Below are 18995 nucleotides of genomic sequence, written 5' to 3'. Positions count from 1 at the left end.
TAATCTCCTCCTTTATGACCCTCTGACACAGCCTCTGAATTGTCATACCTTGAGTTTTTCTCTATAGCATAATCCAATTTAACTGTCTGTTGGGCAGGGCTTACCTTTTTTTGGTCTCTACATCACAAACTGAGTTTTCAGAAATAGAAAGCGCAAGGATGAATGCTTAAGAAATCAATAATGCCAAAGGTCTACATTTAATAGAAGTGTCAGCAATTTAAGGTGTTTTCTCTTTAAAGTATATTAGCTCCACATCAGAACACCTTGTCTTCAGGCAACAGTCTAACCAGCTTCAGCAACTGGATAGCACCATTAAGGCTAGCACTGGAGCATTCACTGGGCAAGGCAATTCTGCCATTAAACACACTTCATGGAATGTGATAAACAAGAAATGTATTACCTTTCTACAGCAAAATATACTGTAAATGCTTGGAAAAAAAAGGTGTGCTTGACTAATGGCAACATGCTGGTTTTAGCCCTTAAACAGACCTAAAGACCCTTAAGTACAGTACCTCCCCACATACGCTGGTTTTTAACATCTGGTTATAAACATTTAAAGCACACAGGTTCTCTGCGCTGACAGCTTTGAAAACGTATTCGGCTATACTGCCTTCATGGACTGCCATAACAGGCTGAGGACTGCATTGGCAGCACTGTCAAATCAGTTATTTGTACCCAGATGGTCAGTAGATTAGCAAAATGAGCACTGATCTCTACAAAAAGAGTGAACAGATATTCTGTACCCTGCAATAAAGCAGACTACCCTACTATGCTCATATAAAGGCCACATCCCTTATTTATAATGCCAAAATGGGGGAAGAGTGAAGCTCTCATTAAAGCCAGTAAGATACACCTGCAGAGGCACATACACATTTGCAGTCTCTGTACAGAAGGTTGTGAGCATAGGCACACCCCATTTGTGTGACTTCCTCCTTCAAGACGGGTCTGTTCTTGCTCCAGTTAGGAGTTTTTACATATCTGAACAAGAATAAAGTTTTACATGTCTTGAGTGCCTTTCACTCAAAGATCTCAAAGGACTTTATATCTATTACATATGTCCCAATCCCTCCCCCTGTGAGGTAGGTATTTTTCCTATTATTTACAGATGGGGAAATTTAGGCACAGAGGTTACATTATTTGCCCACAGTCACACAGTGAGACAGTGACAAAATAAAACAGAATCCAGATGTTCTGATTCTTGTTTGCACAATCCAACTACTAACAAGCCTCAATTTCCAAAGAGCCTTAAACAATTATCAGTGTGCAGAAGAACAGTCTTGGGTTTCAAGGGCCACTCCTAAAAAGTGTAAGGAGGAAAACCAGGAAGTTAAAAAAAAACAAATGAGAGGACACAACCAAGCCAATACAGCTTTAAAGAAACAGTTCCTGCTAATTCCCTTCCCAAAGCTGAGCAGCTTGACTACGAGCCTGGGATACAGGGGGTGGGAAAAGGAGGCTGATGGAACCAAAGGTTTAAACAAAAAAGAAAGCTAGAGTTAACATCCATACCATAAGCCTTCAGCTTTTTGAAAGCACAGGATCATAGAAAAATAGGGCCAAGAAGGACCTCAAGAGATCAGTGAAGTCCATCCAACCTGCCTTGAAGTCAGGATTAACTACACCTACTCATTCCCAACAGTCTAGTTGGTTTGTTCTCAAAAATCGCCATCAGTAGAAATGCCATGCCCTTCCTCTGCAGTCTGTTCCACCCTGCACTATCACATGAGCAAAAGAGGACAAGCGAGTCTAAGATAGCTACTTCTGCTCCTTCGGTGGGGGTACCATGATTCCCAGGCCTGTCTAATGATCTGAACACATTTTAGAGAATGTAGTCTCCAGATATTTGTTTCTGTCCTGGATTCCTTGGGAAAACATCAAACACTGATGTCTGCTGCAGTGTAGTAACTGAGTTTTGAAAATACTGATTAATACCAGGATAGATATCAATATACTTACTGCAAGTGCCAAATCCTACAAGGTTAGTAACAAAGACTTTGATATGATAATTTCAGCTCATTGCAGATTCAAACTGCAATAAGAGGGCAGGGAAGACTACAGAAAAAACCCACAGCAAGTCAGCAGCTCACAGCTGCCAAGTTTCATCCAACTGCAAACAAAAAGCAGGCAGTCGAACAACATATCTTCAGCAGAGGCAGCACCATATGATCTCTGTAGCATCCCTCCATCTCATCTGTCTTCAAAGTGCATTCTCAGTGCAAAAAGTAGGATTGAATTTAGAGGGGCTCACTGTCCCCAGTGGATTTCATACTAGGACCAGAATTCTTGCTTGAGTTCATATGCTGCAGCTTTTTGTGAGTTAAGTTCACTTCTGCATAGCGGAATGGTGCTGTCCTGGCTCTGCCCCTCAGCATCTATGTCCAACAGTGTCCGCTCCTCTACAGGAAGACCCACCTGGAAAGGAAGCAGTGCAGGCAGTCCAGGTCTCTCTTCTACAGTGCTGCTGCTACTAGCAAAACAAGAGTCCAGATTGCTTGGAGTATCAGTACTTGAACTGTTGGCAGAAGATTCACCCTTGGTATTGCTGGGTGATACAAACCACCAGGGATCAAGCCGCTGCCGACTGGCTGCAGGACGTGGCCGAGGCAGGAATTCCAGTGTCTTGGGTCTTTCCAGTGTGGGGTCCTGCTGTGCATTCCATCGTCTCGGGGCTGGAGGGAAAACAAGGTTGGGGTCTGGCAGGCGAGGGACCTCACTGGGATCTCTACTTGGACTAGGTGTTTTTAATACACCTATCCAAAACAGAGGATGTAAGAGAAGAAGGAAACAAGTTAGATGTCACTGCTAAATGGTTCCAACAGATCTTAGTTTACTGTATGTATACTACTAAAACATTTTCAAAGCAGAAAGCCTCCAATCAGAATCTATGAACTGTGTTTCTTCAGGATCACACCAATCTGAAGTAACTGTCTTCTTTAACCCTATGCTGTTCTCAACACATTGCAAGACACTGGCCTAGCACAAGCAACAAGTTTTGTTCATTCTCTCATTTGCTTTCTTTAGTTCTCAGACTGAAGAGCATGGGTTTGACCTCCTACCAGAGGTGAGGACTCTCCAAATCCTTCCAAGGGCACATTACCCATCAACAACTTGAATGGATCAGGGAGACACTTGCACAGCAGGGTATGCGACACCTATTTGCAGTGAGCAGTACCAACTTCCTGAAGACTCAATAAACACCACCTACTGTGGGCACTTGTTGGTTGCTTTTTGTTTAGGGATGGGGGATGGTGTTTTCTGTTATATATAAACACAACTTTTACATTTTCATGAATACCATTTTAATGAGTATTCTCAGTTGCATTAACCCACATTTTACTGCAGACCGCCATTCAACAGAGCCTCACATTTTGTTTTACCTTTGGGAAAAGTCTAATTAAATCAGATTTTAATTTATTATTCTAGTTCTTTTTTTTTTCCCTCTGAATTACTAGAGCAAGAAAACAGGAAAGGTTTTTTTTAAGTTATCAAGTCATAGCCACTCCTAAAGACTGCAACAGTGAGAACACTGCCTACACAGGAAGATCCCTTTTACTTGGAGCAATAGTGGCATAGCCCCAAACTGTTTTAGAGATCCTGTTTTCACTGCCTTAAACATCAGAATTTACTTTGATATTATAACAGCAATACAAACAAGTGTATAAAGGCATTGGATATGGAATACTGAGGAACTGCTAAAATGCACAGCATTTGTACATTGGTACCATCTTTACCTAAGAAACAATACTACACTCTGCTTCATAGCACAGGAGAGGAGAGTTCCTTAGCTGAGATGCTGGAACAGAGACCATTACTGTATTATTCTGTTCATCATTTGTGTAAAGGCAGCACCTATAAGCTCATCTTATGGACTGGCCATCACAATGGATGCTGTGTAAGCAACATGTTTACTTCCTAATAAACAGTTATACTCTTTGGGTCTTTATTCTGAAGAGGAAAAGGAAGATGGCTGAAAACCTACCTGCTCCCAATGCTCCAGTTAAACAGCTACTGGAAGGGCATCCACTGGTTGGGCACCCACTGACAACTAGTCCGCTCCCTTTGATGGCCCCATCAGAAGGTGTGCGCCTGTGCCCGCTTTGCTGGGTGTGGGAAGAGAGCGTCACATGGGTGGGAGTCAGGGACTGGTTGGGGTCTTGTTTGAACCTCTCGATCTGGACATTGACTAGTGGGTTGGTAATGGCTGGCATGGGAGCCTTGACTGTCACTGGGCTGACAGGCATTTCATACACCACAATCTCATCACTGTCTGAGCGCAGCAGGGACCGGGTGGAATTACATTCGGAAATGGAAGACAGGGACAGAAGGGTGAGGGATGTGGATGGCTCGCCTAGCAACAACATGGGATCATCTTTCCTGAAGATCTTTCTGGAAGGTGGACTAGTGCTCCTGCGCTGGCGTCCAGCTCGCTGGAAAAGGCTGTCACGCTTCTTCTTCTCTTCCCTGGGTGCCTCTGGCTCCTCCTCAATCAGCACCTGACACTTCCCTGCTTCTAACAGATCAAAACCCAGGCCTGCAGCAGCTAGCACTGCTCCACAGCCAAGCAATGCAATCTCACATCGCTTGTGGTGGGAACCACTACGTTTGAGGCTGTTGGTGGGTGTCAGCTGTGGGGTACTAGTAGCAGAGTTCACAGGGGTGGACTCCTCATTGGCATCACTAGAAGGGCCATCCCAGTCTTCATTCTTCTGAAATGGGATGCAGAGGTATGACTGATTGTGCCCAGGTGAAGGGTGCACCTTGCCCTCCCCATTAAGGCATTCACTGTCTTCATCATCTGAAAAGCAAATGAAAACAGACTTTGCATTGATGTCACATTTTCACCAGCAAATTTCACTGCCTTACAAATATACATGAAAATAAGCTTCACTCAGAAGACAGAACTGTCCTCATTGCAAGCATCATTCCAAGTGCCAAATACTCACAGGCTACTGTCTCCAAAGCCCATAGACTGAGACAAATAACTTGGAAACACTATCAAAGTGTTTGGGATCAACTGCAGAACAGTATTTCAGAAACAAGTTACACCTCAGTTATTTCTAGAGTAAAATTATATGTTTGGGAGTGAAGAGCAAAAGGCAGGAAAATTACAAGGATCTCTCCTTACAAGTGAAGGTATAACCATGCTGCACATCTAAATACCATTAACAAGAATGGAACTGAGGGGTAGCATGGAGCTAGAGGGGAACTGAAAGAAGCTGGTTTCCTTGACAGATAAGAGGCACAAGCAGAAAGCTAAACAGAAAGAAAATTAAAAAGGAGAAAGTTATTTCACAAAGAATAAAAGAAAACCGGATACCACCTAAATGAAAACATTGCTGTAAGGTACTGGGTGAAGGTCAGGAAAAGAGAGGTTCATTCAGATGTGAATGGAAGTGGAGATGAGAACATAAAGTCCAGGGAATTCTTTTACCCATCTCTGCTAAGCTGGTGAAACCTGGAAAAGCAGGTGCAGTTCTCTGGATCTTCCCAAGGTTCGGTGCACTCGATGACCACTGTTTGTATCCTTCTACCAGAGCTTTCAGACTGAAACAGTAGAACGATGGGAGAAAATGTACCATGTTCACAACCAATTTTCATTCCCCCTTCCATATTCTACATCGAGTATGCAGGAATCCACCTTAACTACATATATTTGAACTCCTCCCATAGGAGGACATTTTGCAACATCTTTACAGCACCTTAAAATACAAGAAAAGTAAAAAAGTCCCTCCCTCATTCGTTACACCATGGCAGTCAAAAGCCCTCTGCTGATACCATGAATGCAGAATAACAGAAACCACCACTAGAAAAATCAGACGGAACACTTTCTTTTTAAACCAAGGCAAACCTACCATGGTAGATAAAAAATAAAGTGCTCAGCAGGAGGAGGGGAAAAATAACTCCAAAAACATCTCCATGTGAAATACAAATGAATGATGGAAGTCAAAGATCACTCACTGGGACAATAATATGCTCAAGTCATTGTAACAGTGGAGTCATGCCTCTGTATTGTAAATCCCAATATTTGTTCTCTAAAGAAAACACCTCATTGAAGTACAGACATTTAAAAGTATATTATGGAAAGGCAGGTAATTAAAATCATAAATCATGTCATTGCTTCTTTTACTTACAGACAAAAAAAAAAACCCAAAACCACAAACGAGTGAAAAACCCAAACCCAAATCCTTACTGATGTCACCTGCATTTAAGAGTATGTCAACTAGCTACCTGAGCTTATTAGTATTCATAGGTATTCACTACCATCAACCTATTTGTTCCCTGTGGTACTTTCATGACATCAGAAACAACTCTAGTAAGCAGCTCAATCTGAACAGAAAGATAAATAGCTACCAAAAAAATTTCAAGGCCTGCTATGATTGCCTCAAGGTTATGAAATCTTCATCCTTCCTTTTTATTTTTCATTTCTTCTCTCTCTCCTCCCCGAGTTACAAGTAGGCCCCCAAAACCTGTCCAGAGGGTAACTGGACATCGTCTTAAAAATTAGACAGTAGTGTGCATTTGTAAACAATTCAAAACATGCTGAGTACATTCCTACTACAGCAATATTACCTGTTGCTGCTCCAAGGAAAAAGCAACTGGAATGATTTGCAAACATTAGCAGTAAAACTATCTATTTCAGACATCAGCACAAACAGTTCAGGAACCTGAAGACTTCTTACCTGTAATCTATTTAGATTAAATAACAGGAAGGTTATTACTCTCTTTGTTGTATTATGGTTGAGTTACTTCTCAGTTGCCTTTTTCTATGGGGAAGTCAAAAGCACCTCTCTTTAGGAGTACTAAGGTGACAAGGCTTATTTGCTCAGCAAATTGCAAAAAACTTCCCTACAACTATAAGACTGCACCTCCAGTGTCGTAATACCATTCTGTAATATTCTGTAATGTTGAGGCACTAATACATTACTGTCATGAATAAAATGTGTCTATTCTAAGGCTCACCCCTATTTAGTTTGCAAGATTTTAAGAGAGCATTGCTAAAGAACTATGACTAGCCCACATCTAGTGTCACCTTCTGTAAAATTGGTAGCACCACCAGCCTGAAAACTTAAACAGGGTAAAAATCACCCATGCCGCAATAACAACCAGAGACTAGTCAATGCCCAGTTTAAAGACAATTAAGACTTCACCAGATATGCTTGAGAATATAGCATAAGATCACAACTGGACTGTCACAACACTAGTCCAACATAAAGCTTCATCCAGTCTCTGCAATTTAGCACAGCATCCTTCTGCTGCTGTGCATATTCATTATGCTCAAAGATAAATGCAGAGGAGTGAATAATCACTATATAATCTTTTCATGACTGCCTTTACTTGATGTTAATTACAGGTCAGTTTATTCATGCTAGAGAATTTCACTGAAATTCCCACAATGTAATTCTTGCATAGATTTAGGATTGCCTTCTGTGGAGACCACATGGAAAGTGATAAAAAAGATGAAGATTCAAGTTCCATTGATCAGAGTCGTGAAAGCAGCTGGAATAGTAGCACTGCTGCTACTAGAACAGTGCCATGAAGAAGATTTGAATTGGACTTTTCTATCCTAAGTTTAGCTCTTCACTTTACCTCATTACCCCCCTACCCTCTAAAACTAGAATTATAAAATAGAAAAAATAGCAAGCACTCAATCTTTTGAGTCACTCACACTTACTGCAGCTCTGCCCTCTTTAATTTAAAGTCTGCAGTGCAGGCCTTAAAATTAAGCCTGCATAATCTCGGCAAGAAGCCATAGTTCATTTTATGTGTTAACCACACTGCCCGCTCAGCAACACTATCATGTTTCAGACACTCTGCAAAATGCTATAGCTGCATTGAGTCTCCCTGGAAAAGGTGATGAATACTACCCAACATCTCAATTGTAGAAAGAACACCATTGTTTTAAGAGCAACCATGGTTAGCAAGCAACTCCCCTCCAGCTGTCTGTGCCCAAAAGCAATTCAGAGCTTCAGATTGAACAGGAAACTGAAGAGCTTTATTCCCAGAATTCTAAGAACGTGATTTCTATCCAGGTAGAAATGTTTTTCTACCAGCTTCAGCGATCTCCTGCCTTTTATATAATTAATGATTTTAAAGCATGACAATAGGTAAAGCAGAGGCAGCAGTCAAAGCAGCTTCCCCCACATTGCCCTGTTAACATGTCAAGAGTACCTTTGAGGGAGAACATTTTAATGTCATTAGAACACTCAGATCCAGGCCCTCTTGCAGAGGACTGCAATAGTGATGCATTATGTAAACATCTATTTCCCAAGAATTTCACACCCGAGGGCATAATTTTAAAGAAAAATTATAACCATTTTATTTTCCTTGCTAAAAAATATGGCAGGAGTCAAACTGTCAGTTTAGCAGGGGAAAAAGCTTCCCATTCCACTAAAAATAACAAGACATTCAAACCTCTTAGAAGATCAAAATATTCCTATGTTTAAAGCAGCATTTCAGCAATGATCCGTTGGGGTCCTGGTATAAATAATTCAGACACACACACAAAAAGACAAGCCACAAGATAAGAATCTATAGAAATAGATCTCTGCAAAAATCACTTTCAGGATATAGTCACTCCAGCTACATGTCCTTTTCAAAAGCCCAAAGAGAAGATATGTTCCTGGCTCTACCAGATACTTTAAAAATAATCATTGACTCGACTAGGTTGGAAAAGACCCTTAAGATCATCAAGTCCAACCGTTACCCCAGGACTTCTAAGACCATCACTAAACCATATCACTGAGGGCCTCGTCTACATGGTTTTTTGAACACTTCTAGGGACGTGCCCACTCCCCTGGGCAGCCTGTTTCAATGCCTGATCACCCTCTACAGGAAGAAATTATTCCTAATATCCAGCCTAAACCTCCCTTGGCACAGCCTGAGGCCATTACCTCTTGTCCTATCACTTGTTACTTGGGAGAAGAGACCAACCCCCACCTCACTACAGCCTCCTTTCAGGCAGTTGTAGAGAGTGATAAGGTCCCCCCTGAACCTTCCCTTCTCCAGACTAAACACTCAATTGTTCCTCATCAGACTTGTGCTCCAGATCCTTCACCAGCTTCACTGCCCTTCTCTGGACCCACTTCAGCACCTCAATGTCTTTCTTGTAGTGAGGGGCCCAGAGCTGAACACAGTATTCCAGGTGTGCCCTCACCACTGCTGAGTACAGGGAGAGATCACGTCCCTGGCCCTGATGGCTACACTATTTCTGATAGAGGCCAGGATGCCGTTGGCCTTCTTGGCTGCCTGGGCACCAGCTGGCTTATGTTCAGCTTCATGGGACACCCCCAGGTCCTTGTCTGCTGAGCAGCTCTTCCCCAAGCCTGGAGCATTGCATGGGGCTGTGGCCCAAATGCAGGACTTTGCCTTGTTGAACCTCAAATAACAGCATTTAGGACAAGAAAAAGCATAGCTGTGAATTGTAAAGGAGAAGTAGTTCCAGCTATTATATGAAACTACAGGAAGCTGAGCCTGGAAATAAAGAAAAGCTACTAGGGAAACAGTTTTGTACAGCCAGGAAATTCTACTGCTTACAAGTACACATACCAAGGTAACAACAGACAGTGAAAACATCAGTCAATGCTGTACCTCTAGCAAGGGCCTGACTGCAATGCAGTACTGTAATCTCCAATATCCCTGGTACAGAAAATAAGTTTGGAAAAGGAAAGTGTTTGCAAAAGGAAAGGCAAATCTCCTGTGAGCCAGCTCATAACTGATTTTAGAATCTAGAAACCAGTCTGCTTCCAGGCTCTCTCTTACCCATCTTCTCCTGCACCTAGCTCCTTGTGACAAAGTGAGCTTGGTCCCCAGGTGCGTCCCTTTTTCTTCTGGCCTCTCTTTTCTTCTTCCTCTCCTTCCTCCTTTGGAAGGACTGAGCTTCGTCCCCATGTTTTACTGCTTTCAGCAGGAGTCACTTCACAGGTGGGAAGAACAGTGGAAAATGGGAAAGAAAAAAAGATATACAATTTAAAGAATTGGTTCCAAAGCAACATAAAGAATACAACATAGGCTGGAACAGGAATAGTAATGAAAACACCCCTTCAGGCTTATTTCCCATAGTTTTGACCATTTATCAACACATATCTAAGAACCACATCCCTTCAAATCTAGTGTAAGTAGGCTTTATAGCTTTACGCCATCACTGTTTTTTCTTTTAGAACCACCAGTTTGATACCAGACACACAAGTGTTGTGATGTCCAATACAAACACTACACATTAATTAACATCCCTCTCATACTTCTAAACATGCTTGTGTGCCTAATTCTGGTTTATTATGGAAAACTATTTTCATGACAAGCGCCCTTGATCTTCTTTCCTTCCAAAAGTAACTCAATCCACCTCAATAATGTTTCATAGATCTGTTCTGCAAGTTAGTACACCCAAGCAGTGTATTTTTCTATATAAGCAGCAATGTTTCAAGAGCATGGGTAAGTCAGGCCTGCACTCCAAAGAAGGAGATACTTTCCCCCCCATCACCAACACACTCCATTTTTCTCTGCAAATGCATACACGCAGGATGCAAGGCAAACATTTTAGGAACAGTTTTTTTACAGTCCTGTCCTAGATATGGAATCTTGGCATCTGACCACGCTGACAGACTGCACATTTCCCAAATTCAATACTACATTGAGCTCCTTACACTGTATGGCCCTGAGTCTGGGAATAATTGTGGGACTTGCAGGAGGGCTGGAGCAGCTACTGATCAAGCTTTTCCTTTTATCCATCGTCGGAGAAGCCTGCACAGTGAATTTATGCTGAAAATCTGCTTCCCAAAAGAAAAAAAAATCAAAACAAAAACAGAAAGACAGTTAAAATTCTTTTGCTTAATATAAGAAAAATGAAGTAATAATTCGTGCTTTTGAAGAGTGCAAATTACAGGATCTATGTAGAAATGAAGTTTTACAGTTAATAGCTATTTTGCTGTTGTACATACAGTTACTTCAGAACAAAGATGCGCATTCACACTCGCAAAAACATACCATCATAGTGTATATGAGAGATGCATACACACATATATCCCCATGCGTTGACTGACATTTAAGCCAAAGTATATCCCTGGATAAATTCCTTTCATCTTCTCTCAGTTTAAGCTAAGCAAAACCACCAGCAGTATGTGTTTACAGACCTGAAGAAAAGCATAGTTAACAAGCACATTTTATCATTGCTCTTCTGAACAGCCAACCTCTCTCAGAAAACACAAAATACAGCGTAAGCCATGATCCTTGAAGTAATGATGGATGAGCCTCAGGTGATTTACAAAACCAACACTTTTGTTCTTTCACAAATTTGAATCTCCATAAAGAATCCACAGCAGAAATGATAAGGACTTAGTATTTCTGAAAATCACCATCTTTGCTTTCTTAAGAGTGACTTCGATGACACCCCACTGATAACATTTTCTTCCAGAAGGGTGGTATTAGAGGTCACTTGTGTGTTAATATGAGTTCACTTATGAAACTAGCAATGTAGGGCTGTAGTGTCACAGCTATTGACTTTTTAGATAATTTTAAGATTCCTGCACCAAGAAATCCAGTAGATTACGGCTTCTGCTGCAGCATTATGTAAAATATTACTAATGCAAGAACCTCCATCATTTTTTATGTACATCTTTTCTTAAACTGATCATTTTGAGTATCAAATTGTTAAACTGCAACACCAACATTTTCACCATGAACCATATACAGCCATTGACTAACAAACATGTAATAACTCAAACTTACTTCTGTCCTTTATCTTTGGAATTTTGGGGAATGCTAGCCACAAGATGATCATATTTTCTAGAGTTTCTTGATCTCAAGACACATGTTTTTCCCAAGGTACATCAAATACTTTCTAGATTCTATGATCCTAATGTGTAAGTATCAGCAGAAAGGAGTTACCAAACCAACAGGTTCAACTGTTCTTCCCATTTCACCTTACAGAGTCTAACATGTGACCAACCTGAAGGCAGGCTGATATGATTGCCATCTTTTAACTTGAGCCGGTTCCTCTTGAACTTCCCCATGCGTTTCTTCACCCGAGGCTTCTCCTGACACAGCTGGTGGATAATGATGTTGAGCTCCCTTTCCAGGATGTCAATCTCGCGTTCTGCCAGCTCCTGTTCCCTCCTTCGTAGCAACTCTTCATGGTTCTTCTGTTCAACAGCAGCACGAGTCAGTTCCTCTTCCCATGTGCGCAGCTCCTGCAGGGAGAGAAGAAAGGAGAAACAAAAAACTACCTTGTGACTTGTGGGTTAAGACTAACACTGAAGATACAGCAGCAGTGACTTGTGCTCACAGCACTGTTTAAAGGCCCAGCTGAAAGCCAAAAGCAATCTTCAAGAACTTCTGTGCTTGCCATTCAAGACCCTTCCTATCAGTATTAAAATATGGATATAAGCATTGTGAGGCTGCACGCAGAATCCTGTGTCCAGTTCCAGGGTCTCCAGAAAAAAAGATACTGACATGGGAAGAGTCCAACAAAGGGCCTTGAAGATCATTAAGAGTCTGGAGCATGTCTCCTGTGAGGAAGGGCTAAGAGAGATGGGTCTGTTTATCCTAGCAAAGAGAAGGTTTGGGTGGGGGGGAAAGGTGATCTTACAGTGTATATGAAATCCTGAAGGAAGGGTGCAAAGAAGATAGGCCAGGCTCCTTTCAGCAGTGTCTAGTGACAGGACAAGAGGCAATAGGCACACAGGAGATACCCTCTGAACCCTTTTTTACCATAAGCATTACTGGACACTGCCACAGGTTACCCACAGAGGTTGTGGAGTTTCCCACCTTTCAGACCATCTGGACACAGTCTTGGGCAACTGGCTCTAGCTGGCTGTGTGTGAATAGGGGACTTGGACTCCATGACCTTCAGAGGTACCTCCAACTTCAACCACACTGTGATTCTGTGCAAAGGCACTGAGTCCTAAATTCATTGTCATGAGAAAATACTCTGGATATCTAACATGAACATGTTTATGAGAGCCATTGAAGAGTATCATGCATATGGGAACCCGTTCTGGAAGATTTATTCATAACAGTCAAAAGAATCAATCTTTGCTTTCCTGTTCAATAAGTACCTATATTAACTTCAGTAATGACTTAGACTATTTAAAAATAACCTTGCCATCTCATGCATTGTAATAGCAAAAAACACATCTCTAACAAAAATGAATGAGGAAAACATCAGGAGGCCACTCCCATCATTTTCCACCAAGCATGGCTGCGCCTTAGGCTTAAAGATGCATAAGGCAAACTTTCCAATTTTTCCCCTGTTGACAAAATAAATCAACTGAAACTGTCCTTGAGATCTCAAAATGTCTTTTTACTGCACTCCTCTTACCACAAGGACAAAAGAATTCAGCACTCGGAATAATTATCTCCAGCTGGCTAGCTCCAATGCAGAGCTAAAAACTGAAGACTTGAAGCTAATCTTCAGATAGAACACAGACAGATTTTACCTTAGATTATTTAAATTTTTTTAGTGATGTCATTGTTACCTGTCCCATCATGATGGAGGTGAAATTCAGTGCATTTCACTCCTGAGGTGAACAGGATGTATAAAGTTCCTTCTCTCTGCCTCACAAGTCCAACTTCTGAGCCCAAATCAAGTTGGTTGCTTATTACAAAATTATTTTAGGCAAGAGACCATGAACCTTTATAAAAATATTATTAGTGATTCCACTGCAGTATTTCATAGCAACAACTGCAAAGACAGTCCCTGCAAGGACCCATCTATGGTTACATAGATGCAGTAAGGTGTGCTTTACACAAGTATGCTTGAAGAAAACTTCAGCTTTTCACATCAGCCTCTTGGAGACTGATGGTCACAATTCCTTTTATTCCTGCTAGTATTTTTATTTCCTGCTATTTACCCAGATGGACTTCAATTGTAACAGTTATTATGCCATTCCCCTGGCAGCACTCATGCTTACTATAGTCTATCCACTTTGGCTGTGCTTAAAACCTGGAAAACACAAACCTCACAGAACCAAAACTGCAATGCTTATTAGAGTATATATGTTGAAATCACCTTCCCTGCGTTTACTGTTTACAGTTATCATTTAGCTTCTCAATTAAGATCTAACAGCGAAATAGCTATCAGATGCATTAAATAATGGAGACAACTCATCATAGCAATTTGCACAGTGTGTAATGGAAGCTCACTACAGTATTAGAGTAGCAGCTCAGCATGAGGGTATTTATTTTACTCATGATTCTTCCCTTTTCTGCATCGTAACCTGTCATTGATCTTGGGACTTATTCTTACCTTTTCTTTAGCTCTGAGCTGATCAAACATCTCTTGGATCTCTTGTTTCCAGTCTTCCTGCAGGGAGTGGAAGGAATCTTTGGGCATTTCAAAGAAACCAGACTCTTCTATGGCGGTGAGATGGTCTAGGATACTGGCAAAGGAAGGTCGTGAGTGTGGGTCAGGGTTCCAACAATCTAGAATAGGACAAAGACAAGCAGTTGTTAAGAATCTCTTAGTATGGAGGTTTGAGAAGATGAGTAGTACTTTACTGATCCCCAGTGGCTAACAGTAGCATGCACACTATCTGTATTACCTCATCTTTTCCATTTCGCACTTGCATTGACTACTGTACCTTCATAGTCAAGTATAGATTTCATGCTTTCATGTTTATACAATACCCAGCATCATCTAAGATCTTGAACTACCTGGTCTCTAGGTTCTACTGCAGTAATATGCCACATAAAATAGAAATTTAATAATTTTACAGGAAGTTACATTTTCAAATATATATTAAAAATCATAAATAATTTCTTTAAATATTTTGCTTTAAGTTGTATGTGCTCACAGACTGGAGATACTATGCAAGACCTGCAAACAATTGTTCTATCACACTTGCACTTCAATGTTAACAGCCATACTGCAGGATATGCTATCAGAGTTCCCTCTAATGCCAAACTAATATTAAGCTGAGTCATTACGAATCTCTTCCACAGAACTGAACATCTCTCCTGTAAAGCAGATTGGGCATCAAGCATACCTTGAGTAAAAACAGCAGATTCAAGCACATAATGACATCAAATAGTGCATTTTCAATTCTCTTATTTTTAAGGGTTCTTTATTATTGGAAAGAAAATTGTTTGATCAGGCTTTTTTATTTTGCTTTTAAGAGAAACCACAGATAAATAAGCTTTTTCATTTACAATCTAATGTAATAACTTACCCAGTTACAGAGCTCTAAAACCACAGAATTTAAGGTCCTATCTTACCACATGAGGCAACTCAACTAGCAATAGTACAAAAAGGTACTCCTTTTACAGTGATGGGAATTGAATGTTGAAAACAGAAACTGAAATAGAAAATGGTATGAAGCAACATCTCAAGCTACAAAAATCATTAATAACATGTTTTTAAAAAGCCATTAAGTCAAAATGTTCTTACTTATTCAGTTCTCCCTCTCATTTCATTATTATTTCTACCCCTGCAGAAAGCATCACTTTCTCATTCTATATTGTCCTGTACTGGCACTTACACAGGTTCTTGCTCAACAAGTATCCTTATTCTCTTTAGCACTGGTAGACCCCTGCATGCCAAAATTGGAGAAGAACCAAACAGAAAAAGCTTAACAATCAAGCATATTTCTAAGGAATACAGTTTCTGTTCATGAATGGAAGAAACTAACATATGGGTGTCTCTCAATATGCTCACGCTATCATTGCTTTAAGGGGTCACTGGATTTCAGATACACATTACTGCAGCATGAGGCAGGAATTGTAAAGATTTTCTAAAGTTTCCTGGACCTTAGAGCTGGAAAAAACGAAACATGCTTACAAACATTCTGGTGATGTCTTAAAAGACTTTCATTCATCAGTTTCATGGATTGAAATACACCAAGGAGGGCCTGTAATTAAAACGAAATAACACTTCACAAAATCCGTGCAACTGGTGAGGCTTGGTTTTGCAGGTCTTTTCTTTAATTTCAGCATTACTGAGATTTTGCACTTGGGAGCTTCGGTTTCAAAACTGCTGGTATCAAAATGCAGGTATTTAAGCATCTGGTCAGGTTCCAGGAGGCATAAGCTGGAACACATTTGTGTTTATGGATTTCAAAATTGCTTCTCTTATCAAAATAGAGTACTGAGGATGTTAAAGAGCACTTTGAAGGTCCCCTGCTGCTGACCAATTAGTGGCAATGTGCAATACAGCTGGACTGTCAGTGCCATAATTCCTACTTCTTTAACCCAGGTTTTAAGCATGGCAAAGCAAATGTGACCCAAAGTAAAACAAAACGCCACAGCCAGCCAAATGCATGAATGAATGAGTTAACAGGATAACTATGCAGGTGGCCTGTGGCTTTTACTTTCCCAGGCCTAGATTTGCCATTATTTGCACTAATGAGGACAGTTGTAATATACAAGTCTTTTCTGTAAGGAGGGAAAGTTCAGCTCTGTTGTCTCAGCAAAGACCACCAGAGCAGTCATTCAAAAGTAAAAGCAGCATTAGGGAAACAAGAGTTCACCCGAGATGGGAAACAACCTGTCTGAAAAACAGTTTTGGTGAAGGGGCAGAAAGTAATTGTTTTCTTGTTCTCTTCTTCCCCCTGCACACGCAGAAGCTTAGTGTTCCAAAGCTATGTGGGTGCACCCGTGTGCTGTTGGGTTCGAGCCCTGGCCATGAGTCTCTACCCTAGTTTCCCAATAGAGGGCACTATTTTTAACCCCAGCAGCAGATAACCTTACTTATATTTAAACAAATCCAGGGCATTTTCAGGGAACCATGTCAAAATAAATTGCCCTGGTATAGCACTGAGCTTGTACTTGCATTAACTCTTTCAGATGCAGTTTGTTGCTTTATACTGCTTCTGAGCTACCATACCTGCAACTTGGGAATAAGGTCATTGAAAAACACACTAAAGGTACTATTGTGAGAGAGAGAGGAAAGGAAGGAGGGAGGGACGAACAACTGAAGCTCAGGAGATACATAAGTAGTTGCAACAGCCAGCAGAGCAGGTCACATAGGTACACCCAAAAGCTAGCTCACAGAATCCTTTTTAATAACTACAGAAGCTCTGATAACAAACTCCTATATTACTTTCCTCCATATATAGCCTACTTTGGGCATGAACTATCTCCACACACAAAGCAGAAAATCACATCATTCTGACTGATAATATGGGTTGTTTTCAAATGTCAAAGCCACATTTAAACCCTCTCCCTGAAATGTCAGTAGGATAAAGTTTCATTCCAAACCAGACACTGCCTAGCAAGATGTTTGAGCTATGAATTTCAAATAAAGTTGAAGACTTCAAACTAGACCAATATATGGTAAGTTTTGGTGTTGGTGAGTCTTCAGTACTAGAAAACAAGAAGCTAGATGACAACAGCAGTAGCCCCCATTTTCCTACAAAGCCAGCTGATCAACAAATGGCAGGGAAATTACTTTCCCGTACTACCCTTGCCACAGAGTAACTGTCACAGCAACACTAACAGTCAAGCCTAGCTCCCATCATAACCTGCACCACTGAATAAAGCCAAACACAAGGAGACAATGCTCAACGGCACTCCAGATACAGCACAAACCATACTCACATCGCCGCTGGCTTACCTTCCATGAGTTTGGCAAAAGGCTCTGGACAGGTGGAAGGGATTGGAAGGGCAAGCTTATTCATGGCAACACCATATGCTACTGCAAGACCATCAATTCCTCGGAATGGTACTTCCCCTGTTAGCAGCTCCCAAAGCAGCACACCATAACTACCAGGAAGAAAACAGAAAAGACAATAGGTATTTGACTTTAACACATTTATGGTTAAGCAACAAAAAAGTACCTGAACCCATCAGGGCAGGTCTGGTATACAAAGAAATAGCAGTTTACTGGACAAGCTCCTCATGGCTGCCAAGCTGGTAAAGTGCCTTATTTTACCTGCTTTTTTTATTAAGACTGAAATAGACATTTTTGCTTTTTAGGCAAAAATAATTTTCTCTCTGGAAACCAGGAACAGTCTGGAAAACATTAACAAAAACCTGACTAATTTAGCAAATTTCAAATCAGAAGCCAGTGAAACTCTCAAAAATGTGAAGGAGGATTGTTTGGTGGGTTGCGATTGTTAAAAATAACTAAAAAATACTTCTTCAGAATCAACTTGTCCTTAAAATGTTCTATGAAATATTAACTATGATGTTAAGGAAATAGTTCCAGGACTGTTCTTTCCCCAGGTATATGATAATCAACCTATCCTCAGAATATTCTCTCTGCTTCTAGGAAACCTGAGACAGAGACAGCTTCATACTTTGTGGCCTTACAGTTTTTTCTTCCGTTGACCTGTCATATTCTCTTCTGAACCCATTTACCATGTTCTGTGGTAGTGAACCCCACAAATTTAATGACACATTGCCAAAAAACAATTGCACGTGTTTGGTTTGGGCTTGTCATTAGGTAATTTTATTTGCTTCCCTGTGGTTCTTTCAATACAAGAAAGAATGAACATAAATTCCCTATCAACTTCTTCCATGCCATCCATGATTTCACAGGCTCCTACTACATCCTGCCTAAATCATATTCCCTCCAGCTCCCAAAATCCTATTCTAGATAAATCCTAATCTAGTTACTTTCCTGAAAGAAGCCATTTCATATCTTTCATTGAACTCAGCATCTTCTTTTGGAATGACCAAAATCACAAAGTTTTAAAGATACACAGAGAGGCACAGTATTTCCTGTTTTCTTTTTTCTTTCCTATTAAATTTTAATTTGCCACTTGTCTTTCTGACTCCTTACAACATGAGCTAGGTTACCCACAGTAACTCCAATATCTTTTTACTGAATCATAATAGTAAAATTTAGAGTCCATCACTGTACATGTGAAATTCTCTCCTGTGTACTATTTTGTATTTATTACCATTTCATCTATTTTATCATTCATTACAGTAAAACTTTTCCTCAGCTCTCTGCAGCAGATTAACTTTTCTTATCACGAATAACTTGGTATTATCAGCAAATGTTACCTAGCCATTTACTGTTTTTTTTCTAATCACCTATGATTATGTTGAACACATAATTC

General features: G+C 40.6%; 1 protein-coding gene across 1 annotated transcript in view; it reads right to left on the bottom strand.

The window, feature by feature from the left end:
- Nucleotides 1-348: 348 nt before the first annotated feature.
- Nucleotides 349-18995, bottom strand: part of MAP3K9 (mitogen-activated protein kinase kinase kinase 9) — a 57717-nt gene continuing 39070 nt past the window's right edge. The window contains exons 4-11 of the mRNA XM_062630858.1: nt 17543-17691; nt 14240-14415; nt 11942-12182; nt 10641-10763; nt 9760-9913; nt 5432-5544; nt 3980-4795; nt 349-2750 (exon numbers count right to left, since the gene is read on the bottom strand). Of these exons, the coding sequence (XP_062486842.1) occupies nt 2269-2750; nt 3980-4795; nt 5432-5544; nt 9760-9913; nt 10641-10763; nt 11942-12182; nt 14240-14415; nt 17543-17691 (2254 nt within the window). The 3' untranslated portion in view covers nt 349-2268. The remainder of the gene's footprint in view (nt 2751-3979; nt 4796-5431; nt 5545-9759; nt 9914-10640; nt 10764-11941; nt 12183-14239; nt 14416-17542; nt 17692-18995) is intronic.

Source organism: Pezoporus occidentalis, unplaced genomic scaffold, assembly GCF_034315485.1.
Source record: "Pezoporus occidentalis ecotype Australia unplaced genomic scaffold, CSIRO_AGI_Poc_V1 ctg36, whole genome shotgun sequence".
NCBI lineage: Eukaryota > Metazoa > Chordata > Aves > Psittaciformes > Psittacidae > Pezoporus > Pezoporus occidentalis.
This window is presented reverse-complemented; position numbering and strand designations above follow the sequence as displayed.